Below are 27,569 nucleotides of genomic sequence, written 5' to 3'. Positions count from 1 at the left end.
AGATTGACATTTGAGATTTTATAGCATTATAAAATAGAACCAGAACTTGTCTATTATAATTTGATGTAGTCATCACTTTATGTTTACTAATTTTCGCAGTGATCGAAATTTATTCATAAAGGTTAGGAGACATCTCATGGTTTAAATTAATTTAATGTACATAAATATAAAAAATCCCTTAAGTTTTAATATTGATACTTTTTTTTGTAAAGGGGGAATATAGAAAATGAATGATTTCCAATTTTATTATGGCTAGCCCTAATAAACAATATCTACAAAGCAAAAAAAACACGAATGGAAATGGGTTGGTAAACAGAGAACAAAAAAGTAGTTAACTATTTTGTCTTTAGCGATCAGATAAAATACAACAATACAACTGAAGAATGTTTACGTCTTTAGGCAATGTTATATAAGAACAGGCGTTTCTCGGGGACACTCATTACAGCGCAGAGCACTTGCATTTAAATGAGAGGACTCGCGTTTTTAGCCGCCGCCATCGAGAGCGCCACCGATCACTGTCCGTACGCATATTACCTGTCGCAAACGACTCGCATCCGCTACAATTTCACTAGCTAACAATAAATAATTACGGATATCGATAGCTGACCAGTAGCTAACTGCGAGAACCGGACCATTTTACAGCAAAAAAATAACCGAAGCAAAAAGCCGACTCTAAACTTTGTAACGATTCCAATTAAGCTACCATTTCAAGGTTAATTTTCGCCATCAATTTTATGATCAGATACAAAATTAAGATTTGTCGTAGAGGACGATTTAGGAGTCAATTACTACCTAACTAATATTTATTAGCATATTGTGTGAATTTCTTCACAAGGCCGTCAATAAATGTTGATATTAAAATGCCACTTGCCAACCTGCATTACATTATGGAAGGAGATTTTTTTTTGTAAGTACCTACTACTACTGCATAATTTTATATAAGCAATTAAAACACTTGTTTTGTTTATGTTAATATAATGAGTGTTCACGTCTCGGTAGCTGGCTCCCGATTGCACCGCCGCCGGACGATCGATATTTTTTGTTCCATTTGGCAAAGCCAATCGACTAAATAAGGTTTCAGAGTTCGATTTAATTACACTTTAATAAGCGTAATAAAATCATGATCTGCATTTAAATTTTTGCAAGATAATGAGCACAATGCATGACAACGGTTATCGTCCTCATACGGTGAGCGCATATTTTCGTCGTCCAAGACAAAAAAAAAAACTTTGCCCGTATTTATGATGCTGTTTCCTTAAATTGGATATTGCTTCTCTTTTTCAGCAGATTCATTTTTTTATATAAAATACTGTTACTTATTTTGAAATTAGTTAATAAAATTATGTTCTAATTAATCGTATAGTTAAATTACTAACCTTTGCAGCACTCTCCAATGGATTCCAGTATACTGCGATGGCGTTGTGAGCGACCTCCTCGATACAACCCGCTAAACCGATGCTGTTCTTAGTGTCTGTAAAATATCAAATTCCAGGGTTAATTTAAAATAAACGCAAATTCCGATTAAGATCATCAGTATACAGTACGTCATAGTCGTGCCGCGACGGATATTTATTTGCTGGGCGTGAATAATTACTAGATTATATCAGGCAATGGACGATTGCAATGTTTCTACATCAGCCCTTCCTACATTGAGTCTTGTAAACCTATAATTAGTACATTTTCATTCCGTTACACTGGCGTGTTGCAACTATAAGGACTTATCTACCCACACTAGGTAAATTCACCGCAAATCATACTTCGAAAGCAATTCATTTATTACTTGATAAGTTTGCTGGTCCCATAAATAATGCGCTTAAGTAATTTAATACGTTTCCGCTTTATTTGTAAACAAGGACGAGAAGCGAACGGTTCCACTTATGTATATTCAATAATCATTCTCAAATGCTTTCCGGAAATTGGAGCACACTAGAAACTAGTTGTATCATTCCATTAATGTTACTGAACTTGTTTTTTTTATTATTTATTTTATATATTTATTACTGTAAGCTTTCGTTGTGAACATACGTAATATAATTTATTCAGAACAAAGAAATTATGAAATTAGCACGGAACCCTGACAAGTTTTAAATTTTACAACTTATAGGTGACACATCCGAAAGCGTAGGTTTTCCTGTCAGCGTAAATAACGTTGGCGTAATTTAGAGCAGTGGGACTGCATTAGCCGACAGGCATGGGAGTTTGTTAGTAATGTCTGCGTGTCTTGTATCGGGATAGTGCGTGGGTCGTGGGCTATCACTGACGCAGCGATCGGTGAGGCGTTGTGCCTCGGCCGCTGATGTGTTTATGAGCGAGGTACCACCGCCTGCCCTCGACGGGCCTTCGTACTGTATCTAACAAATTCCAGAAAAACTCATTTGGTACATGCTATTTATCAATTAAATGTTCAATTGAACTTGATGTTTTAACTGTTTTTTTTATATCCAGCATCACTACATAGTTTAAAACAAGGTCGCTTTCTCTGTCCCTATATCTGTCTGTCCCTATGTATGCTTAAATCTTTAAAACGTTCTCGTTTTTTTTAATAGATAGAGTGATTGAAGATGAAGGTTTATATGTATAATAACATCCATTAAATATTGGAGAAATCAATAATAAATTACAGTTTCCGAATCGAAGCGAGGGCGGGTCGCTAGTTCAAAATAAATGTTTTCTAAAGTAAGTTGTGAGCTTTTCTTGAAACTCACAAACAATCAAACAAAACAATGAAGTGAACAAACAATGAATGAACAAATGAAGTGTGATCGTTAGTAGACTGTCAAAATAAATAAACATGCTTAAGATAATTTGTTGCAAGGAACAGACACACGATATGCGAAGACATGGAAGTAATCGGATATAGTATTGTGCAGAGCCGCAGTGCGTTGCGGCACTGTCCCCCTGTCCTCCCGAGCCCCGCCGCTTTCACACGCCTGCGCACAGGTGTCCGGTATCGCCCTTGGCGATGCTCCTAAGTTCGTTACGACTATGTATAATTTGCTTACTAATAATAAAAAAAAACATAAATATATTATATGAAATAAAAGAATAACATTTTAATAGTTGTGGGTGCTGTGAGCCCGCACCGGTAGCTACCACGATCTTGCCAATTGTCGCAAAGCAATAAAGTCATCAGGTTCGAATGGTGAGACAACCATTAGACGATACATTTGAGAGACTTTAATCTCATGTCTTAAGGAGAATAGCAGCAGTGACGTTATAATGTTAACAGGCTAGAGTAATCACGTAACACAAGACGGACCTTGCCTAAAAACGAACTTGTTTTTTAATCATACTAATTTAAACTAACTGATGATTAATGAAACAAATTAATGCTATAAAATAGTAGACAGTGAAACACAAACGTCTCCTCAGTTCTTTTCGAATAGATATTTTCACAAATTTTTAGGCTCAATCTTGTAAAAGTATAATGAGTAATTTAATTAAGTAGTACACGCTCGATTCGACCTTCATAATAGCTTAACTTTATTGTCGAGTCCAAAACAAAATGCACTGAACATTTATTTCTAACACACAACTAAAATTTATTACATTGTTTAAAACTTACATTATTACTGAATTCCTTTATTTGTGGATATTATTTCATCCTGCATAATAAACACGACGAATAAAATAAAACATAACTAACATTGAGATTATCTCAAAAACCTTGACATTAAACTTGGCCCAGCCGCGCGAATTAATGGCTTCCATGTTTTTATTTTCCTTGAGATTTAATTTATAGGTAATGCCTGTTGTCGCGTTGTCTCCAATACGAATAATAATCTGGATAAATTCAGATTGTACCTTCGAGACAATATTTCACTTTAACTTTAACAAATTTTTTAACTTTAACTTTTCGATTAAGCAGCAAGAATTTCATCGATGACGCAACTTCTAATCGGTCGACTCCTCACTCAATAAAATAAGCATGAATTTCTCATTTATTTTTACGATTCACTATTAAATCTTTTATATATCTGTATACCTATCAAATTCAGTCGAATCAAACGATTCACATGTAAATATTAGTAAAGATGACTATCGCAAACGAAGGTTTTATGTACGAGTCGAGTAGGTATAATGTGTTGATTTTGCGGAGGTATCGAAAACGTTTATTTTGTAAGTATGTAGAAGCGCAGCAGATGCGCGTGATCGGAGTTATTGTGCAATTAAGATGCTAATGCACGCGATGCGATCACAGATATCGACCGGGTAATTATATCCGAGACCGACTGTACTATGAGATTACATTTATCTCTTCTCTTTCTTTTTGACCTTCCAATAAACTTGCGTGTAGCTATCTCGTAGCTATTTACACCGACTTACAAGCAGCTGTTACGACCGCGTCTAAAGATTTCCCACGAATTTTAATGATTTCCTGTTAACTCAACATAGAGGTTGGATATCTTTATTATATCGTATTATTTGACTTAACATCCTCAACACTAAGAAGAACCTACTACTCGGCTTAGTATCTAAAATCTTAAGGTAATGTGTTTTTATCGTTTAAGTTTAAGAGCAAACAAAAATTTAAAAGTTTGATGTTTGAAGAAAAAAAACGATTGATGTGTTTGTAGTTCGTAATCCTAGTGTCGGTGTGAGCTACGTTGTTCATAAGCGTTATTAATGCAAATGCTGTAACATAATATATACGATACAATATAATGGTGGGTAGCGGGATGCGTCTCCGCGGCTATCTTGGCTTGCAGTCCGATAATTAGGTCCTGCGTGCCGAGAGGGCGCCGGCCACCTCACGCAACCGCGACGTACTGGCATCCTGCTCTGTCGCCTCAAGCACTACTGTTTTTGTACATTAAATACCGTGTCTTGGATCCTTAGGATCTCGCTACCGTCAGACGTTCGTTGTTACAAAACTTACCGTGTAATTTTATCTAAAATGTTTAATTACGTAAAAATAGCGTATTTAAATATGACTGAAGTTAAACTTACCAGCGTCCAGTATCCTTTGTTTGACAGAGTGCTGCCTCCCGTGCCAGAATTGCCACGCTTTGATTTCGTCTTCTGGTGATTTCTCTTCTCTGAACATCAGCATTACAACGCTCTGTAACAATTAAAATTATGAATATTACGTAATTAAAAATCTTATCTAAGGTACTGCAGTGAAATGCCAACTTCGATTCGTTAGCGCTTAATCTATCTATCTATATACATATATAAAAATGAATTGCTGTTCGTTAGTCTCGCTAAAACTCGAAAACAGCTGGACCGATTTGGCTAATTTTGGTCTTGAATTATTTGTTGTATTTAAACAAATATGAAAATGCTTGGAAGTAAAAAAAAATAACAATTTTATTTTTCCTTTGATGTGTCCCCCGTCGGACGGATTTCTTTTGTTTGTTTTCAGTTTATTTTATACAAAAAATTTGGTCTTTTGTTTATTGATTGAGGTATTACGAAGTCTGCCGGGCTAGCTAGTTTAAGATATAAATATGTTAATTAAAATGCAATCAAGCAACTGGCAATTATAAAATATATTAATAGAAAGGAAGCAAACTGCTGTACATTGACCTTGTTTATGGTAAACTTTTAATGGGGAAAGTACGAAAGGATCGCCCTAGGCATTTCGCGAATAATGCTAAATGCGGTTACTGGCGTGCATTGCTTGGCTATTAAGTTGAACACCACAATTACATCGTAACTACACAGTAAGCATCTTAATTCTGCACACGTATAGACAATTATAAAAACTCACGTTATATTATCAAACTATTTCCGTTATACAAATAAAAAATAAAAAAAACTAATTTATGCGTGTAGGACGATTTCTATCGAAGCATTAGAAAATGCTATGAAAAAGATGTGGCTCGTGCAAGGCGTGGTGCCGGCGACACCATGTAGGGCTAACGACGAGAAAGCACCTCTGAGCGCGACTCCGAATGATAGATCGATGCGATCAACGGTCGCGTCGCAAGAAAACGCGCTCAGGAGCAATGCCTTCCCGTTCTGATGAACGAGGACCTTTACTAGAATCTTTTAGTAGTACAAAACATAGTAGCATTCATGTTTGTTTGCGTATCATAACTTCTGAGCCGTTGCATGGTTTTCAATGCGGTTTTCACTCGAGAATACTTAGTTGTATAAATGGCATATATACCTATACCTAGTAGAAGTAGTGTACAGGTTTAAAAATTAAAAAAAAAATCGAAATCTATGTACATATATAAAGGGTGCCTCGAACTCATGGCGAATTCATGGCGGCCAAATTCTTAGTATAATTGAATAATATTTTTAACAAATCTGTGCTTTTAAATTAAATTAATTGATAAATTTGTTAGTTTGGTTTTAAAAACAACGAAATCTTGAAGGTAAATAAATAATTTTTATGTGACATTTAGCTAAATTTGTAATGATTTGCCAAATGTACAATATTTATACATAGTTGAAAATGCATCTAATTAAACGATTTACAATATTTTAGGTTAATACGTGCTAGAAAACTTTCATGCTAAGTGCCAACAAAATATAGACACGCATCAAAAAAAATATTTTTTACTATAGGTTAGATATTAATACTGACTATATTCGTATTACTATTGGGCGTTTCTAAAAGAAGTATTTCATTGAAAACAGATGAATAATTTGACACGGAATCAGCGAATAATTGAGAAACCGGGACGCGGGCTTTCTCTGGCCCAAACTGAACCGAGCCGCGCGCTAACCGATAGCCCATGTACAAAATTGTAACGGTGTATTCCGCCTCTACTAAACATCCCATAGATTATGATAAATATATAAATATTTACTACGTTACAAGAATTCCACCGTTGTATTTGACGAAATTCATTATACATGACTAACTGTAAACATAGCTATTTATCGTGGCAAAGGTATTCCAACGGTGCCCAACAGTTCTAATTTACGGTGTGATGGCTTTCAATTCACCAATAAAGAATGTTACATAATATCGCCGTTGAATGTATTATCACATTGTTTAATGATTGAACTAGTTGTATAAGTCTTTGTCTATTTGAGCTAATGATTCATAAACACTTGCCTGCTAATTTAGTATAGTTTCAGCCGGTACAGTTTACGTAATTTAGTGTCCATTCGGCAGTTGCAATTGGTAAGGCAATGTTCGCTATTATTGCACGACAAAGATACATTGTTATAATTGACAATCTTAAACGTTTGAATTATACAATTTATCAAATGCAAACTCGCATTTTGATTTCATTAGCCGCTCTAACTCATTGTTGAATGCATTACAACTAATGTTGTAATTAACGGGTAATAATTTTATCATGTTTCGTGAACAGCAATCGTATAAGTGCAATTCGTAAATAGTAAAACGTGAAAAATTATAGATATGTAATTTCGTTTTTAAAAAATAAAACAAATAGAACTATAAAGAAATAATAAAGCATCGATAATTTTTCATACTGATTCAAGTAAAGCCGTGGGCGGCGGACCGCTCGCCTCGTTAATTGGATTTTTAATCCGAATTGACGTTAGTTACGAAGCCTTCCCAAGCTGCCAAATACCATAAATTATGTTTATACCGTAAAATAGAATAATGTTTTTTGCGATTGTCGGTTTTACTAAATTGAAAATCCAACTTAATTGTTGTTTTCGTGTGAAAGGAGTAAACGTATAAAACGAATAAAAATAACGTGGTTTTTTTTATTGCTTAGACGGGTGGACGAGCTCACAGCCCACCTGGTGTTAAGTGGTTACTGGAGCCCATGGACATCTACAACGTAGCTGCGCCACCCACCTTGAGATATAAGTTCTAAGATCTCAGTATAGTTACAACGGCTGCCCCACCCTTCAAACCGAAACGTGTTACTGCTTCACGGCAGAATAGAAAAAAAATTTAGTGACATTACTAATATACTATGGGTCCTGTTACAATTAGGCACGATTTTGAAGAGTGATGTTATTGTGGATTTCTTATCACATTGATTTGTGTATTCATTTATGTGCATGTACATGTATTTGCATGTAAAAATTTATTTTACATAATAATTTCCAACGATATTTACTGAGCTGAACGAACATACGTAAAAGCCGGAGTCATTCCGTAGGTATCAAGTACGTCGCACACATTACACAAGCCAGCGCCCACAGTTTCGGCTTCTCGGACCAGTTACTTCCAACTTTTCGGACCGTCAATTAATTAATCGAGTGTATCGACATTCGACCCGATTTCAGGAGCTCGGTTGACAATCTGAGTTATCTGATTAAGCACGCTTTCTCTCATGTGTGACACACGCTGGGTCCGTGTATAGTCGATAAAGCCACGACAAGCGCTCGCATTAATTTCGTCACTCTATTTGAATAAATAACCAATTGCATATGTATATTCGTATATACGCAATCCGACGATCTATATCAGGGAGTAAGTGACAGTTGAAAAACATTCATTAATCTTAGGTAAATATATACGTAAAGTTAATCCGAAAACGATGCTTGTTTATTATGTGATGATAAAGCGGAAAAACGTTTTTACTACCGTACTAGAGACGCAATTATCTAATTAGGAATTGAAACTATGTAAAAAATTCAAAGCGTGCAAATCATAAAAGTTTTTTTGTTAAAACTAATTTAATGTTCTTATTTTGAAACAAAAACAATACAAAAAAAAATCTAACAACTAATTTTGGTATGTTGCAATGTATCTTTCATTCGACGACATTAACCTTCAAAAGCCAAAGACATTACAAAAAATATTTAAACAGCCAATTTAATTTCCGCATTTAATTATTTATTAAACTTTGGGTGATTTCATAAATTACGTTATAATGTGTTTGTTTTCTTAACATAACTAAGATAGTATCAGATTTATGGTCTAATTAAATGCGAAGTCCAAACCATGTACTCATTTTATTCCTTGAACTACCTATTTCTCACTGATGCTATAGTCGACAGCATTACCTGAGAAGACACTATGTGACCACGCACCTGTCTTATTGTTACCTATAAATTGTCAGTTAATAGCATAGTTAACATATCAACAGAACTATTAATTCGGATTTAATCTTCAGTTCCGTGGCAATTGCGTAAGGTTTTGATAAACAGTTGACTATACAGTGTTACTAATAATTCGTAAACATATCTTTTTTGATTCTAAAATATGTGTCGTGTGAGAAACATGCGTCTGAGACTTCTAAAGTACAGGGGGTCTTGAAACACTGTGGCAACGATCTCATTGTAATAAAGCTCTGGAAAATATTCGCTCCAATAACCATTTTTATATCAAGTAAACAATAATATGCATGACGTGTTTTTCAATTACTTTTAATTTGTAATGTGATTGTTTGAAACATCGTTTCTATAGTCAATCCTTCCGAACGAGACAGCATAAGTCGCTGTGTTCCATCCATCAAACGCTATCTGCTTATGACAATTATTTATACTAGCAGCATGGTAAACTATTTCACTCTCCGCTGAGCTTTATCGATAGCACAAAAGTAATGTCTGCCGTCTAGATACACTGTATCAGATAGGAATACGTCTGTTTGTTAAGTGGGCTAGTTGTCTGCGTTAGTTGTTTTAACGCCTTGGTTATTTACAGCGAGTTTTCTCTATTCTGATTGTTGATTTCAACATAAATCCGGAGCGGAATTGTGGGTGTAACTGCCGCGCTCTTGCCTACGTGTCACAATTTATTCCACATCAGTTGAAATATATCAGTGACAATTTTTGTCCCGTAAACAATGCGATAACGCATTTTCTTCACTGAAGGTGTCGTGGGCGCTGAATAGCACGACGTTAACTGTGAATTTTATTACTCTCTAGCTTCGAAATGCTTCCTGCAGTATATACCAGAAGTAGTACTAACTAGAGTGGATTTCGAAATTGTTTCAATATAATTTTAGTTTTAAATGTAAATTATATAAGACACTTTACGTGCACTTATCGTAATTAATTTTGTACATTTAAGGTAGTAGGGGTCTAGCCGTAGGCCGTAATACATCTCTAGGGACACCAAGTTTCCGCCGGTAGACAAATTGCTTAATGTTCCTGCACATCCGCCGATATAAACATTCTTTTGAATATAAATGAGTTTTAAGTACATTGGCATTAAAATTAACTATAAAAATATAACGTTTTGTCAATCAATCGTATATTCAAACGATAAAATATTTTTAATTACAGGAAACTCTAGTGGCATGAAATTTAATGAGATGATAGCATTAACAGTTACGCTGTGTACAGTGACCGCTAAATCTCGATGATCGAATCGTAGCAAATCCCATGAGTTGTCGGGCGTCGGATTAATATCCGAAGTCGCATCGTAACACTAATCTACTCAAATGTCGAAAGGAAATGTCAGATTGTAATGTGTAGGGCACTCGATGTCGTATGATGCGGCTTAAGGTTCTGTGCCCACCGCTAAGCAGCATTTAAAATCACAATTGTTTTGCATTTCATGAGAACGATACTTTTGAAATGATGTAATATTATAAAATAAATCTTTAGGTGCTAATTATAATTTGACTGACCGGAAAGTACTCATTGAGATCGCCTGGGAACGTAATAATGCTACAAAATAGTCGGGCGCCAAATTTTGTGGATTTACTAAGATTTAAGCAAACAAATCAAGATGCTTTTACGGCTAATTTATTAGTATACGTTTACATACATATATCAACATTAGTAGCATATGGTTAGTAGCATATAGCTCATCTACGATTTGAAGTGTTCAAATAATTATTTGTTTCTAATTGATCATAGTAATTCGTGGAACCTTTTCTGAATAAGACTTATTAAAATAATTGCTCTACGCATCATAGTCTAGATGTTTGAGAAACCAAGATGAAAATATAAAAAAAAAAACTACACAGGATTTCGTGTACAGGCTGTATCTGTAAACAGGCATTCCAACGTTGCCTTCTGTTAGCCAGCGATATTTAAAACATTTTAAAAAGTTCGTGTTTTGTGTTTGAAATGTCGACGACAACAGCTGTGCTCTAAGCTGCGAGTCACGCGGTTGCATAATATTATTCCTAGATCACCCTAATATCGCTGATTACGACCGCGGCGATGCTATCAAGGATTGACGCTAAATACGCGCGCGCAGTGACAGTTTCAATCGAGACAATGACGGACCACAGATTGTGTAACGTTATTCACGTTTAGTCGTATTGCGGACTTGACCAGACAATTCCGGTGAAAGTTAATCCTTTATATTTACAACGGCTGCTAGGTATATACTAGAAGATATATGCTGCTACGTACAACTGATGGACAGTTTATGTTTGTTTATTGACTTTTATTGCTAGTTAGTTTGCGCATGCAGAAAATCGGAGTAAATAGTTTATGCTTACTGTCCACTTAATGCTAAACGCTTATCGGAAACCAATGTGAAGCTAATTTGACCATTACCGTCAATCCATATGCATTAGATTTATATTTAGGTATCATATCTTAACTGCCTATTCTTGTAAGCTTACTGCTTCGTTGCATGAATAGGCAAAGAGCCGTGGTCTAAAGGATAAGATGCCCGATGTATTCGTATCAAGCGATGCGTATATGCCAGTGTTCAAGTCCCGCAGGCGGGTATATTTTTTTCTGAAGATTTGTTCTTAAAAGACAATTGCTAAGACGTCGGTGTTTAATAAAATGAAACCTTCAAATTTTATAAATATGCGTACTGCTTAGTAGGAAATACTGTAAGCCTGCACGAGTAATCCTGTAAGCCTGTAAGCCTTTTTTGCTGAGAAAGAATCATATATTCTGGTTTGAAGGATGGAACAGCTCTTACAAAATATAATTGGGACTTCGGCGTCACATGCAAGGTGGGCGGTGGCAATTACCTTGGGATATCTATGGGCTCCGGTAACCACTTAACACGATGCTGAGTCTTGAGTTCGTTGATCCATCTATGGATTTAAAATAAAGATGGGTGTCCATACCGATACGCACTTACGTAATTTTATAAAATTTCCTTTAATCAAAACTTACTTAGCATGCTATGCCAGATCTTCACTCAAGCATAGGCTAAGAACAATTGAATTAATACAACAAAAACAAAAACATTGAATTAATTCAACCCAAATTTAACTTTTTTTATTTATTGCTTAGATGGGTGGACGAGCTCACAGCCCACCTGGTGTTAAGTGGTTACTGGAGCCCATAGACATCCACAACGTAAATGCGCAACCCACCTTGAGATATAAGTTCTAAGGTCTCAAGTATAGTTACAACGGCTGCCCCACCCTTCAAACCGAAACGCATTACTGCTTCACGGCAGATATAGGCAGGGTGGTGGTACCCACCCGCGTGGACTCACAAGAGATCCTACCAACTTCTTCTTTTCAGCACAGTGTACAAATGAACAAATTGAAATACGATAGATAGCTACAGATAATTCGTAATATATGTTTTACAGCGTTATCCAGAAATCGATTACGCATTTCAGCGAACGCTCGTAAGAATATTACGGAATAATACGTAATGTTACGAAAGTAGTTGTTACAGAGTCACGTTACGCGAACCTGAAACCGAAGGTGGAAAATTCATGCTCAGTCGAGCGGCGCGCACGCTCTTTGAGCACATCAAACGAATCGCTATTTTTTCGCGTAAGAATAAAAAATACACATATGATACACATCGACATAATATTGATAAGTGGAACAGTATTTCGATAACGTTTTATGTTTAGAGAGAGAAAGAGAGAGAGAGAGAGAGAGAGAGAGAGAGAGAGAGAGAGAGAGAGAGAGAATGAGAGAATACACTGTATTGCACACCAAAACACAATTTACATTCAAAAAACAATCAAAGAAGCAGATACATTTATAAAATAGGCGGTCTTATCGCTAAAAGCGATCTCTTCCAGACAACCGTTTAATTTACAGAAATTCTGGAAAATATAAAAATATAGCAGGTATGTTGCGGTGTACAATAGATAATACATTATTATATCATAGAAAATATATACATACAATAAACAAATTATATACCGTTTACATATAATATGAAATATATACCAATATACATACTTACATACAATACATACTAATATACTTACATACACATAATATATATGTTTAGTCTATTAGTATCACAGTTCATCTGATGTTTAGATGTTTTGTGTGTGTATAAAACAAGATAGGAATTCGGAAGTTAGGAATTAAAATGTTCGGTATGTTATGAACGAAAACCCAACCTAGTTTTTTCGTCGGAGCTTCTGAGTCGGTCGCGATTCCAATATGATGGTAAATAGCTCTTGTTAGGACCAGTGTAATCAAATTCTCTTAAGCTGAGTGAGCCCTATGAGGTCGCATACCAAACCGGTGAAACTGGAATGGCCCCTCAAAGCTACCAACGAATAGGTGGAAAAAAATCAACGATAGGAAATAGTAGCAACTAACGGAGGCTTGCTTACCTAGTGATGTCTATCTTCTTTTTTTTTATTGCTTAGATGGGTGGACGAGCTCACAGCCCGCCTGGTGTTAAGTGGTTACTGGAGCCCATAGACATCTACAACGTAAATGGGCCACCCGCTTTGAGATATAAGTTCTAAGGTCTCAGTATAGTTACAACGGCTGCCCCACCCTTCAAACCGAAACGCATTACTGATTCACGGCAGAAATTAGACGGGATGGTGGTACCTACCCTTGCGGACTCACAAGAAGTCCTACCACTAGTACAAGAGGTCTAGAATACTATCTAGAATAGCACTATCAAATGTTTTCCCGTAGTTGTTAAAGATGGACTATGAGATTCACCGAAGAATGGGCAGCAGATTTGTTTGAGTATTAAACCAACATCTGCGATTTCCGACCGACATTGACTGGTCGTAGGGCATGGCTTGTGCTCGCATTGGTATAATATAATACCAATCTGCCTATTGTTACGGCGGAGTAATCATTTATTTAGGACGAAAGACCGTGCAATACAATTTCAACTTTAACCGCATATCTTAAGGTTGCATTTTCATTGTGATGTCTATCAATCACTTAAGCTTTTCTACCGCAATAAAAGATAAAACAGTATACATATATTTATAATTAATATTGCAAAAACCCACCTCTACTAATATGTGAAAAAAATATGTGAAACTAAAACACTATCGGGACTAAATAGGTGGTTATAGTGGAATTTAAGTGATGTAAAAGAAATGTGGATCAAAAACAATCTCTATCTTATTAATATTTCTCTAGGTAGAGTAAGTGGTTTAAAATTATAATTATATGTAAGCTTTATCTTTTAACTACCTATTTAGCTATATAATGAACGCGCAGAACAGCATTAAAAAGCTTACTTACTTAATGTGGAATTCGAAAATATGTTGGGTTTTTTATTGCTTAAGTTAAAAGTTTTTTTTTCTTTCTAAAAACCATAATGGTTTTACGAATTATATAATTCGAGGCCCAACTAGTTGAACTATATTTTTTTCATATTTAAACAATTAAATAGAATTTAACTTTACTGGTGGTAGGTCGTCTTGTGAGCCCACAAGAATAGGTACCATCGCCTTGCCTATTTCTACCGCGAAGTACTAATGTATTTAGGTTTGAGGGGTGAGGCAGCCGATGTACTTGAAAACTGAGACTAAGAACTCATTTAGTTCATCTACTCCTCTACAATAAAATAGCGATGAGTTTTTTGTCATTTTCACCAATTGTCGTAATTGTCAGAAATGCTGTTGTACTACATTATAATTTAAAGTAAGGGGTTTGATAGAATTACGTTTATCTTGTTTGTTTAACTTTGTGATAAAGGCCACAGCTATTAGGTATACTATACAATTGAGGCTTAGAACTCATGACTCAATGGTGAGTGGTGACATTAACATTTTTGTTATCCATGTGCTCCGGTAACTTCACACCAATTGAAAGTAATAAAAAAAAAACAAAAAAATCTGAAATACATTTGAAAATTTTGCATTAGCAGTAAAATCTGAATGGCAATTCCCGTCCGGGCATAGCTGGAATAGCCCCTTAAGTTACCAGCGAATAGGTAGATAAAAAGGCAATGTTTTTTTTATTGCTTAGATGGGTGGACGAGCTCACAGCCCACCTGTTGTTACGTGGTTACTGAAACCAGTGAAAATAGAACCTATGTATTAATTAGGTTAATTTGTATTAATTATTAATACAGATTATCTACACAAATCAAACCCGAAAAATTGTAATTTGCGTAATTACCTCTTGTGAGTCCGCGGGGGTAGGTACCACCACCCTGCCTATTTCTGCCGTGAAGCAGTAATGCGTTTCGGTTTGAAGGGTAGGGCAGCCGTTTGTAACTAGGTATACTTGTGACCTTAGAACTTATATATCAAGGTGGGTGGCGCATTTACATTGTAGATGTCTATGGGCTCCAGTAACCCCGTAACAGCACGTGGGCTGTGAGCTCGTCCACCCACCCATCTAAGCAATAAAAAAAAAGTCACAGTCACACAAATTTTATGCCCGTTCATATAAACTTACATGCAAATTATTAAGCACTATTGCATACTTGTAAGTCGTAGACACAAAATTGGAAATTTTCTGATTAAAACCTTTTTTCCATTTGTTTTTTGCTTGGTTCAATGCCCTCTTGGCTGTTGGGAAAGCAATACTAAACATTAGACTATGGTATGCTATGGTTTTACAAATATACAGGATAAATTTCATTAAATACATCTAGTAATTTATGAGCCTATTCTGATGGAAGAGTCAGACTACCGACCAGACAAAAAACCAATTCTATCAAACATAACATTTATACAGAAGTCCGTGCACAACATGCTCTTAAAGAAAACATAGAAATAAAATGTATTCACAATTTTAAGTCAAGATTTACTGTCTTGTTATGGTTAAGAACAGTAATTTGAAAGGTAATATTGATAATGATTTTGGAAGTAGTTTTTGTACTCTAGTAGAATTTTATATTTTATTTTTATTGTAATGAATATAAATTTGAAAATATCGTAATATTATAATTAAAGATACGAGAATTGTTTGCTGAATAATTCGGTAATTTATAATCATTAGTGTTTTTCTGGGACGATGTGGGCTCGGGCTGTCTCCAAATCGAGAAGCGGCAAAAGGACAGGGGTGCAAACCGGATTGAGATATCTCACCGCGTGATTGATTACCTGCATGATTGGCATCTTTCGACTATCAACGCTGCCAACGTCGTATGCTAATTTGAGCACGATTTTTTTGTGCTTTATGATTCGGAAACCTTTCTTGCGAACAACGAAAACCTCATTACAGCCGAATGCTCTCTGTGAGAAATACATCGTCGGGCTCGTATGACAGCCCTTCACTTGTCGAAATCGACGCGGCGAGACCAATGACGTTCGCCCCGGTACGAACTGCTCTGTATGCGACCGTTATAATCCCTCATCAAGAGTAATACGTTCAGCGTAAAAGGCATCATTAACCGTTGCCTTAAAAAGGCAAACGGGAGCAATCATTAAATTCGCAAAATATTACAAAAAGAAAATATAAAATGACAACGCGTCTCGTTACGTGAGTTTCCGCTGGCACGAAAGCGAACACAATGATGTCAGAGAGACGATAAAAATTGAGCAAAAAATGTTCTTATGTGTAGCAGCGCTTCAGACACGCAATATTTACACAACTTAATTGTTATTACTCGACTAACTAAACGGAAGTTAAATTAGTTCTTGAATTTACAGAAGTTAATTATTTTCACTTTCATGTATGTAAGTTGTAAGAAACTAGCAAGATTAAATCGATTTCCAAAATTTTATATTTTTATTTTGCATAATTAAATTTACTTTTAAATAAGATATTTCGTATAAGAAAAAAACTAACAGAAACTACCCCAGATTGACTGAATACTTTTATAACAAACAAGCGCCCTACTTAAATGTAGATGATTAATTGCCGCATGCTCTGTGATTGATCGAATCATTTTCATTCTGCTTTTTATGCAAGTTTATTACAATGGCACGATATATTTCACTACTTACTCATGTTTACAGAACTTTTTATATGAACATTTTAAAATAATATTTGTCATGTGTTGGATTTATATGTAAATCAAGTGTCGGTACGGCGTGCGAAACTCTTTGGGTAGGTCCCGAGTATTTTGAGTTGAATCGGAAGGTAGAAAATTCGTTTTTAATTAGGTACGAAATCTGAAATTCGTGTTATGTGTTCTTGAACATCGGAGAGAGACCGGAGGGCGATTGAATCGCAATCGAAGGCAAAGCCTTGCCGAAACGGGGGCGTTGCCGCCTGTAATTACGATCCCGCCACGCACGTTTCGCTCTCATGGCAAAACTCTGTTTACTAAAGTTTCTCTGGTCACTTAACCGCCTTCTGGCACGCAAATCGTCTTCAATTCGAATCGCATGTGAATTTAAATTTTTTAGCCACGCTTGATAACGATTGACTCTGTGGGTTTTAAGCCGTAAATATTCGGATTTAGTTTTTTTTTATGTACTTTTGATTGAGTTGAAATCAATTTCACAATAAACAACAAAATACAGTTCCTAGATTTAATTATTATGAGTTATGTGTGTCTAAGAGTTCTTGTTCATTAAAATTTCACTCTCACTTTAATGAAATTAACTGTACTAGTACGCGACAAGTATAGATGTATGTACAGGTCATTTGTACGATTTGGATATGGCCTAATTTCTTCACTAAAATTGAATCCAATAATTTATTTATAAGAAACAGAGACAAGCAAATTTTGACTGTTTTAGAATAAAATGTTATTAAAAAAATATTCATATTTGTTCTCATTTGACGTCTTCGGCAAAACTTTTTACATAGACCGGTAAATAAGCTAATGGTCCTCCTGTTTTTAGGTAAGTAGTTACTGGAATCCGAAATCATCATCATAACATAAATCTCATCGCCATTTTATTGCAGATTGGTAGACGAAATAAAGATGTCTCACTTGGTATTAAATGGTAACCGGAGCTACCCAAGTAAGGACATAAAATAATTATGAAAGGTTATAAATTATTACTAACAGAAACAAAAATTAAGATACATTCCATACTGTAATATGAAAATGCGAATATTTAGACCGTACCACCACAAAAATATGAGTTCATTCTCACGTAGCGCATCCATCAGTGTCGATAGCCATTTCAGGTCACGATTCCTTTTCGCGATCGGTTCGTGTACCTAAATCGGAATCCTTAACATGTTTTTGTCTTACGAACGAGAGACAAAAGCATTCTCGTTGATAAAACACGATGTTTGCCGCGTTTATATTGTTTTATCATAATACAGGACGGTTATTGTTTCATGAGGAACGATATTATCCGAGCGGACTCCCGGGGCGGTCATTGTGTTCCTATATGGCGAATGTCAGAAGCGTCGTCTTAATTATCGGCCACAACTATACAATGCGGACTCGATCGCGCCGAGATAAGCTCCGATCTGAATCTATCTGAATCCGTATTCAATGCGATGCAATATTATACATTTTATTTTGTCCATACAGCTGCCTTAATCGAACTTTCGATCCGCTTAATAATTTCGTAATAACTCCAAACTTATGTCGCATTGTTTCTGCTTATTCTAATCTACGTCGGTGAGTATTGCAACATTGCTAAGTTACGAAATTGTTTCAGTGAAATAAAATTATTTAATACTAGATGTATCCCGGGTTTTGAACTATGGCAAGTATAGTTTAAATAAGATTAATTTAATTACGTTATGTTACGTTAGCTATATACATTAAGAGATGTATTTTCATTGTTATCAGATACAGTTATGTATATTTATTGCGAGTTATAATAGCAAGATAGATAATCTACAATTAACAGTTTGTTACTCTTTTTGTACTCGATAAGCTTAAGCTTGTATCAAAAAAGTTTCATAAAAATTGGTCCAGCAACAAATAATCAATACATTTGAGTGAGTTTTTATTGTACTACGTTTGACTGATATATCTAACATCAATGGCGGTGACCACTAATAGTGGATGGTAATTCAAGGTGTATCCTAAATGGGTACTACTACCTATCTTGAGACAATGAGTTCTAAGTCTCAATTGTTACAGAACATGTGTACATTTGCATGTGTTCTTCGCCGCAGGAATTCTATAATAGCGTTATGGAGACAGCGCTAGGTTTAGATAAGGCTAGGGATAGAAATCTTGGTCCGTAACGACTGATCAGAATGTTCATTATTATCCTTGACCGTCACACTCGATGTTGCTGATACATCAAAAAACAAATACTGACCGAAATTTTATACTTTGAATTATTTTTAAGCGCAATGTAATAAATTCAATTTTTAAAAATTAGGCGACGCGCGATCCTTTAAGCAATTTAGGAGGTTAGTCGGTTAATTTAGTTAGTACCTATACTCGAATAAAGTCCTTTTTTTTTTGAAGCTGGTCGTCACATTTGTCACAATCGTCATGAATTTAGTACTGAATATTGATTAAGTAAAACAACGAGTATTGTTATTGTTACATGTTTACGGTTTTCATTTAATAGTTCGGCTCTAGTAACACCGCACATTAAAGTCTCAATCTACAAAGTATTGTAAATTCGTCGTGGCCTAAAGGATAAGACGTCCGGTGCATTCATATATTGCGATGCACCGCTGTTCGAATCAAGCAGGCGGGTACCAATTTTTCCAATGAAATACGTGCTTAAAAATGTTCACGATTGACGTCCTCGGTGAAGGAATCATCGTGTAATAAAAACCAAACCCTAAAAATTTTAATTTGCGTAATTACTGGTGGTCGGACGTCTTGCGAGTCCCCACCACCACCCTGCCTATTTCTGCCGTGAAGCATGCCACGAAGCGTTTCTGCTTGAAGAGCGGGGCAGCCGTAGTCAAAAGTTGGAACTCATGTCTCAAGCCGTGAGACCTTGCCTTGCCGCCACCTGGGTGGCACCATTTGCGTTGTACATGTCTATGGGCTCTACTAACTACTTAACATCAGGTGGGCCATGAGCTCGTCCACCCAACTAAGCAATAAAAAAATTTATTACCTATTTACAAATTCGCTTTGATATTTGTATTTAACTACCTACTATTCAAACAGAATACTATTACTATAGTATGCTTTTACAAGATGCTTAGATAAACAATAAATCGAAACAATGACTTAAAACCTCAATTATCCAAACCAGACTAACCAGATCACCTTCTACGGATAATCTAGTATATCAAGTATACACGGTTAATCTCTAATTTAATTGTATGAAGATGCTTCGTGCAGCTTGTCTTTAATGATAATGCAGTTTTCAAAGGAAGTGTCGGAAAACAATAATCAGGGAATTTCCGATTTCCACTTCGACACGTGGGCGATGTAACTGGCTCTGATCTTTGTGTAAACTTGATTTTCCCATGGATAATTGATCGTCCACACCATTGTGTCATTATGGAGGTATAGGTTTTTTTTTTCATTTGTAAGTTTGTACCGACTTAAATGATTCGTGGTGTGGGAACATAAAATGCCGAGTTGTTAATTACAGGTTAATTGATTAAGGCTCGTCGTGGCCTAAAGGATAAGACGTCCGGTGCATTCGTTGTTGCGATGCACCGGTGTTCGAATCCCGCAGGCGGGTACCAATTTTTCTAATGAAATACGTACTTAAAAAATGTTCACGATTGACTTCCACGGTGAAGGAATAACATCGTGTAATAAAAGTAAAAAACCCGCAAAATTATAATTTGCGTAATCACTGGTGGCAGGACCTCTTGCGAGTCCGCACGGGTAGGTACCACCGCCCTGCCTATTTCTGCCGTGAAGCAGTAATGCGTTTCGGTTTGAAGGGTGGGGTAGCCGCTGTAACTATACTGAGACCTTAGAACTTATATCTCAAGATGGGTAGCGCATTTACGTTGTAGATGTCTATGGGCTCCAGTAACCACTTAACACCAGGTGGGCTGTGAGCTCGTCCACACATCTAAGCAAAAAAAAAATAAAAATAAAAAGGCTCAGATCCCAAGTTCGTGAACAAAACATTTGAACTGAAATCGGGCTAGCAACAAACAAAGTTCAAAATGCATTTTTTTTATTGCCTTTGTAGGCAGACGAGCATACGGCCCACCTGATGGTAAGTGGTCACCGTCGCTCATGGACGTCAGCAGAGCCAAGCCGCTGCCTACCATAAAGTACTATCCGCAAGTCTCGCATGGCGTCGTGTCTCTTAATAATTAGTTATATGATATTTTTGTTCGTGCTCCAAATGACACTATAGAGAAGCTTTTTGACACACTCCGTTTGTCGTACGACAGATGTGTTACATGCATTTAGTTATGATTACAAGAAATGGTGGCCAGAATTAATTAGACAAAATTAAATTAAAAATAACAATCAACAATCCTATCCCCTTTTGTTTAATTATTTCCCTTGGAAACTAGTTAAAACAACAAAGCCAGCTACATACCTGTACTCCAAACTAAAATAATGTTACACATTATTGAACACGTAACGTGAAAAACGATACAAATTATATATACGAGTGAGCGCGCAGCGTTAAGGCGCTGATATTGTTTTGTTTTGTAATTCGAGCAGCCCAACAGGCAACAAAAAAGTTATGAAAGTGAATACACGAAGAAGGTGAACGAGATACGGTGGCTGAGAGCGGGCGAAACTGACACGAGATGCCTGCGGTCGGATTCTTCCCGGCCACTCACAACAAACTACCCATTTTATAGAGTTCGCCCACTAAACAACAAAAATATTAGTAAACCAAAAAAGAAAATCGTTAGACAAACACAAAAGAAAAACGTACTCAACTGTACTGTTTATCTATGCATATTGATGTAGGTATATGTAGATACATAGATGTTCAAGCGATACCATGTTACTAAAGTAACTCCAACGCCATTTATACCAATGCTAATTTTTTTCGAAGATACATAATAATATGTTTTTGTAATACCATCTTTTACAGAAAATGGCGTCTGATAAATCGATTTATTTATTAATTCGATTTTCTAAAATACTGATTCTTTCAATGTGATACAATACAAATAACGTCAAACAACGAATGAGCATACGTTTTAATGCTGAAAATAGAACCCAATTTTTTTTAATCGTCAATTTATGTTAATGTAGGTTACAATTTATATTCGCGATGCAAATTACTTCGAGTCGATAAAATTACACGTAATACACTTCGCTCGTAAATATTAATCGGATAACGTTTCTGCGGCTCTCGTTATTTCAATAATTTTACATCAAGTATGACTACTTGAATTCAGAATGTCTAAATGAAGTCAACCCTAGAAAAGTAGCGGCAAATTTTACGATTGCGAATACATTTGCAACGTGCAAAACCAACCTTCCAAGGTTTTTTTTTTTTTTTTTTGTTGCTTAGGTGGATGGACGAGCTCACAGCCCACCTGGTGTTAAGTGGTTACTGGAGCCCATAGACATCTACAACGTAAATGCGCCACCCACCCCGAGATATAAGTTCTAAGGTCTCAGTATAGTTACAACGGCTACCCCACCCTTCGAACCGAAACGCTTTACTGCTTCACGGCGGAAATAGGCGGGGTGGTGGTACCTACCCGCGCGGACTCACAAGAGGTCCTACCACCAGTTCGGTTAGTACTAAACATGTGGTCACTTTAGTGCCAAGGTTAGTTTTTTTTTTTATAAAAATGTAGATGGCACATTCAATAAAGTCAAAAATCCGCTTAGAAGCAATTCAGAAAGATCTCAAATCTGATATTAATGCTATGCTAATGATGTTGATGTTTTTAGTTAGCGTGATGTGGATCACCAGTCTTTAAAACATTAATTGCTGCCTCGTTTTACGTCTAATTTCAGTGACGTTATCATACGACGGTTTACTTAATGGCATTTTTTGTTGAGGATAAAATAATCTACAAATTAAAAGGGGAAAATCGTCGTATGCCGACAAACTTTTAGACTGTTAACTACATTTGCATCTTCTAAATCTTTATCGCAAATACGATAGAATCCTAATAGCGCTTAAAAATATGTTTAATTGATTAGTAATAAATAAATAAAATCGTACAAAATAATTTCTCACCTTTACAGTTTGATTTTTAAGTGGTTTGTCGGGATCGTGTATGTACTCAAGTGTAATCCCGTAGAACTGGCCCTTGTTGATGTACGTGATACGGTCGTCTTCGCGCCGCTGTGAACTGCTGCTCGCCGTTTCCAAATGGTATTTGAACCCATATGGGGAAAACCTTATATAAGATAAAAATATTCTAGTTAGTATTTATTATATAAAAAAAAAACAAAGCCTTACAAACTACAAAGCGTTTCGTAGATTTTAGATAAACCGTCAAAATGTCGCATGTTGCCGAGTAACGCAGTAGACTATTACACATAAAGCGTCGTTGGAAGACGAAATGTACAATGGCAGCAGGTTTTTGTTACATTTAGAAAAAGTACGATTTCTTCTCTGAGATACTTATCAACGTACACACGTTGTCGGCAATAAAGTTTCCACGAAGCAATAAAATGCGCAAAAAGTGGAAATCTTAATTGCGCAGTCGGCCCGTCAACGGAGCTGTTACAAAGACATAAACGTCCAGTTCACTGTACGCAAGCATTTTCTCGTTATTTTCCGAGTATTAGACGAACGGAAGGAAAACCTCACTAATTCAGTGGAGGTCGCGTGCTGCGAATCGTTAGCTATTCGTGTCGTAGTCCACACAGCAGCGATCGACAGGGTACTGCCACGCGCACCTCGCACTTCCCGCTTGTCGCTCTAGAGATCTGTGCCCAGCCCACGCAGAGACAGCACACTCGCACAAAGGGAAAATTACAATAACAAACGGCCCCGTCATTATCGACTCTCTTGTAATTTTACTTGTGTAATCAAATAAGAGCACAGCACTATATAATATAAGATATTTAACAATTTAAACTGCTAATAAATCTCAACCCAGGAATGCGTACCACTCGGTACAATTTAATTTAGAAGTTGCACAATTGCTTTATTGAAAACGATTTAGTAAACAGCCTCATTGATGGTTGCTGTTCAAACCGACCTAGCGAAAAGATAAAAGCCGTGTAATGCAAACAGCGTTCGACGTTGACGGATCGGTCGCCGCGGTACTCGCCTATCTGATGCTCCCTAAGTGATTCCGAGCGCAATTTACATTTGCAACGTCTTTCTGTATTGTCATTTTGACTTCCCTATCCTTTGTTTACCAATACTTGACGGACTGTTCGCGATCACCAGCTTATTACGTTTGTGACATGCTAAATAAATGGCCGCTTTTCGGTTCGTTCCATTCTTTTTCGCCACAATGCAATGCAGATCCAATTATATATTTTTTTACTTTTTTAAATAAAGAATATGTACATTGTTTTCAAATAAGGCTCATTACAAATTTCAGATGGGCACTAAATGAAAAAAAAAACATACTTCCTGTGTAAAGTCAGAGGAATTGCGCTTCATGAATAAATCAAGTCGCGAGGCGCGGAAATTGATGAGTACGCAAAAAATCCCCAAACGCAGCGACAACAAAATGCCCCTGATAAAAACACAAACGATAAGAGACCGCGATTCAGCTCCCTGTAGGGAAGCGTGGACTCACTACCAAATTGGATGCGCATAAATACCACATTACTCTTATACGTATCTTTACCTCTACAGAATGTTATAAAGAAACGAGAATGCTTACTGCAAAATGTATCGGTGGTTTTAACGAAATGACTTTGGTGTGATTATATTGTGTTTATCTAGTTGTACCATAAACTCCAGTATACTCGTACTTATTTCTGAATTTAATAATATTCTTCCCTTATACTAAACTCAAAAGTAAAATAAATTCAGTTCAAAAAAACTTAAACAACATTTTGCACTTAAAACTAACAGACTTTTTGAAAGATCCTTGTCGTATTTTAGCATATAAATCAGCCATGCTCGACTCTGCCATGTTGCTCATAGATTAGTTACCGACAACTTAATCTAGTGTAGATTTTAAAATACCGATCTTTTATTTTAATTGAGATAAAATTATAGACAGGTATAATTCTAATTAAATGTTTGTAAAATGTTTTATTAAATTGAATCTTCAACAAAGATGTATTAATTTATTGTGTTATTGCTCAACTATTTGTTGTTCCTTGTTTATACTGTAATTAAATTAAGTGTTGAAACTAAACCAATATACCATAGTTTTCGGATTAAATACTATTTTGCCTCCAAAAGGTAACGATTGCTAAACCTAATTTAACAGTCAATGGAGTTAAGTCATAAAACAGTGACAGTTTTAGTAGATGTATGCAATAACCATATTGGCAATTGCCATTTTAAACAGAAATAGATAAACTTTCTTTTCACCATATTGTGATACTAAAATAGCTATATATTTTCTGTAGTGGGACAGTGAATTCACGGTAAATGGCGGGCGTATTTAATGAGAGCGCTTAGCTCCGGTAATGGCGGCGCACTGATTGTTGGGTACATTTGACAGGCAACACGAGGCCTTCCGTCCGTCTCATCATTGCTAGACTATGGTTATTTATCGCTGCGGCTATAACAAATGGTAATGCCGAACACTATGAAGCTTCTGAGTTCTTCGTAATATGCCATCGTACTAAATTGACGACATCTGAGGTACAATTGAGGATTTTAACTTTTTTAAATTAAGAGTTTTTTAATTAAATAAATTATATTATAATAATATATTACAGGTGCATATTTTTTTAAATCTTTAAATATGTAAGTGGTTTATAAAGCGGAGGAGGAGCTAGAGAGCTCGGGGACACAAGAATAATTCGAAGATGATTTTATCATTAAAAAGAATTCGTTTTTCAAAAAGTACATCCTATCATATGAAATTATTAGTATTAGTCTTTCTCTTTCACTAGCGTATGCTAGAGGACTAGCTGATAGGCCAAACAGGTGTCAATTGTTAACAGAACCTATCAACAAAATGTCGTACGAATATCATCGCACGTCTTGCGAGTTGACGTCGAATTCTGTATCGCGTTCAAACACACGCTCAACAGAAAGAGGCGGTTCGGTGGTAATGATCAGTGCCCTACCGGTACCTACTCTTTGCATTATTTGCAATGAGAATACAGGAATTGCGTCTAATACAAAGGTAAGAACACTAGTTAGTATTTTGGCTGATTTTAGGGAAGTAGTATTTAGTAGCGTGAGGGGTCCGGAGTGCCAATATTTATTTCAACAAAAAGTTGTAGCTCTGGCCTAATAAATGGCTGGAGATAATCATTGACATCATAGAGTATATGAGGCTTAAACGCATTACGTTAAATGGATTTTAAGGTAAAATTACGCAGAATTCTTTTACGCGTCTAGAATGTCAGTGAAGGAATTTGTTTTCACTGTGATTTAATTAAAGAGTAAGAATATAAAAAAAGAGGTACGTTAACAGCAGCTTTGAGAATAGATATTTAAACGAAAAATGGTACGAAAACGCCGTTTTAAAATATTTAATGGCGCATAATTCATATTTCGATATTCATTTATTTAGGAAACAGATGTGAACGAACTTGAGCTCGCCTGTACAGACAGCTAAATTCTGAATTTATATCACCGTGATCAATAATCCATCGTAATGAATGATTTTATGAGAAAAGAATTCTACAAAAATCGTTTTGTATTAAAAATTTAAAATCGATTACAAATATTCATGTTATTAGTTAGTGAATGTTTTCTTTTTAAAAACGATGATGAGCGCATCCTGTATTAGCGGTCTAATCGCATATGCACACGGCAGTTGATTAAGTCGACATTGCTTTTAAAAGCTTATTCCTGGGCTTGAGTACAAATAAATGAAACGTGTATTAGAGAGATTGAGCGACCGCGTATTGCCCGGGTACCTACTTAACTCTCCGGTAAGTAATAGTCCAAACATTTATTGTGAGGGCGTCGGGATGTTTCGGGGCAAAGGCTTGTATAACGGTAGTCTGGTGATAAGTGACATGGTCACTACACAAGGTGATCGCGGGTTCGAATCCCGCCAAGGGAAGATATTTGTATGGTAAATATAAAAATGTATTTTCCAGGGTTATGGATATATATTAAATATATGTATGTGTATAATAAAAATATTACATTTATTTCCGTTATCTGGTACCTGTAACACAAGTTCTTTACGAACTTACCACGGGACCAGTTAGCGTGGCTTGATTGTTAGTAAATATTTATTTATTTATTATTATTATTATTTGTATTCGTTAGGCTAACGAACGCGTATCGGTAACGAATGTAATTTAAGACGGTTGAAGCGACTGAGCTATTTGGCCCGAATGCAAGCAAGTAATTATCGAGATAATAATGCTAATGCACTTATCATGTCGACGAGCGTTTCCGCCGTAACGCGACCGAGCTCTTTTATAAGCTAATACGCTTCAACAATTTAACTGTTTTCTTTGTCACCACAGCGGTAATGAAATACTTGAACGCACGAATCTAGTTTTAAAAGTTCTAAATCAACTTGATTAACTTCTCTCTGTGTCAACTGTTTTTTTTTTTTTGCCTTTGTAGGCAGGCGAGCGTACGGCCCACCTGATGGTGAGTGGTTACCGTCGCCCATGGACTTCAGCAATGCCAGGGGCAGAGCCAAGCCGCTGCCTACCGCTTAATACTCTCCACAAGCCTCGTTTGAAGAAGGACATGTCATAGAGCTCGGGAAACACCGTGGATGGGAGCTCATTCCATAGCCGGATGGTACGTGGCAAAAAAGATCTCT

At 36.2% G+C, this 27,569-nt stretch overlaps 1 protein-coding gene across 7 annotated transcripts in view; it reads right to left on the bottom strand.

The window, feature by feature from the left end:
- LOC101740332 (protein grainyhead) overlaps nt 1–27,569 on the bottom strand; it is a 129,785-nt gene that overhangs the window by 6,922 nt on the left and 95,294 nt on the right. For all 7 annotated transcript variants that reach the window (XM_012693851.4, XM_012693853.4, XM_012693852.4 and 4 more), the window contains 3 exons: nt 22,916–23,078; nt 4,951–5,062; nt 1,377–1,471 (listed from right to left, as the gene is read on the bottom strand). In XM_012693851.4, the coding sequence (XP_012549305.2) occupies nt 1,377–1,471; nt 4,951–5,062; nt 22,916–23,078 (370 nt within the window). The remainder of the gene's footprint in view (nt 1–1,376; nt 1,472–4,950; nt 5,063–22,915; nt 23,079–27,569) is intronic.

Source organism: Bombyx mori, chromosome 5 (genome assembly GCF_030269925.1).
Source record: "Bombyx mori chromosome 5, ASM3026992v2".
Taxonomy (NCBI): Eukaryota; Metazoa; Arthropoda; class Insecta; order Lepidoptera; family Bombycidae; genus Bombyx; species Bombyx mori.
The sequence above is the reverse complement of the archived record's forward strand: the minus strand, read 5'-3'. Positions and strand labels throughout refer to the sequence as shown.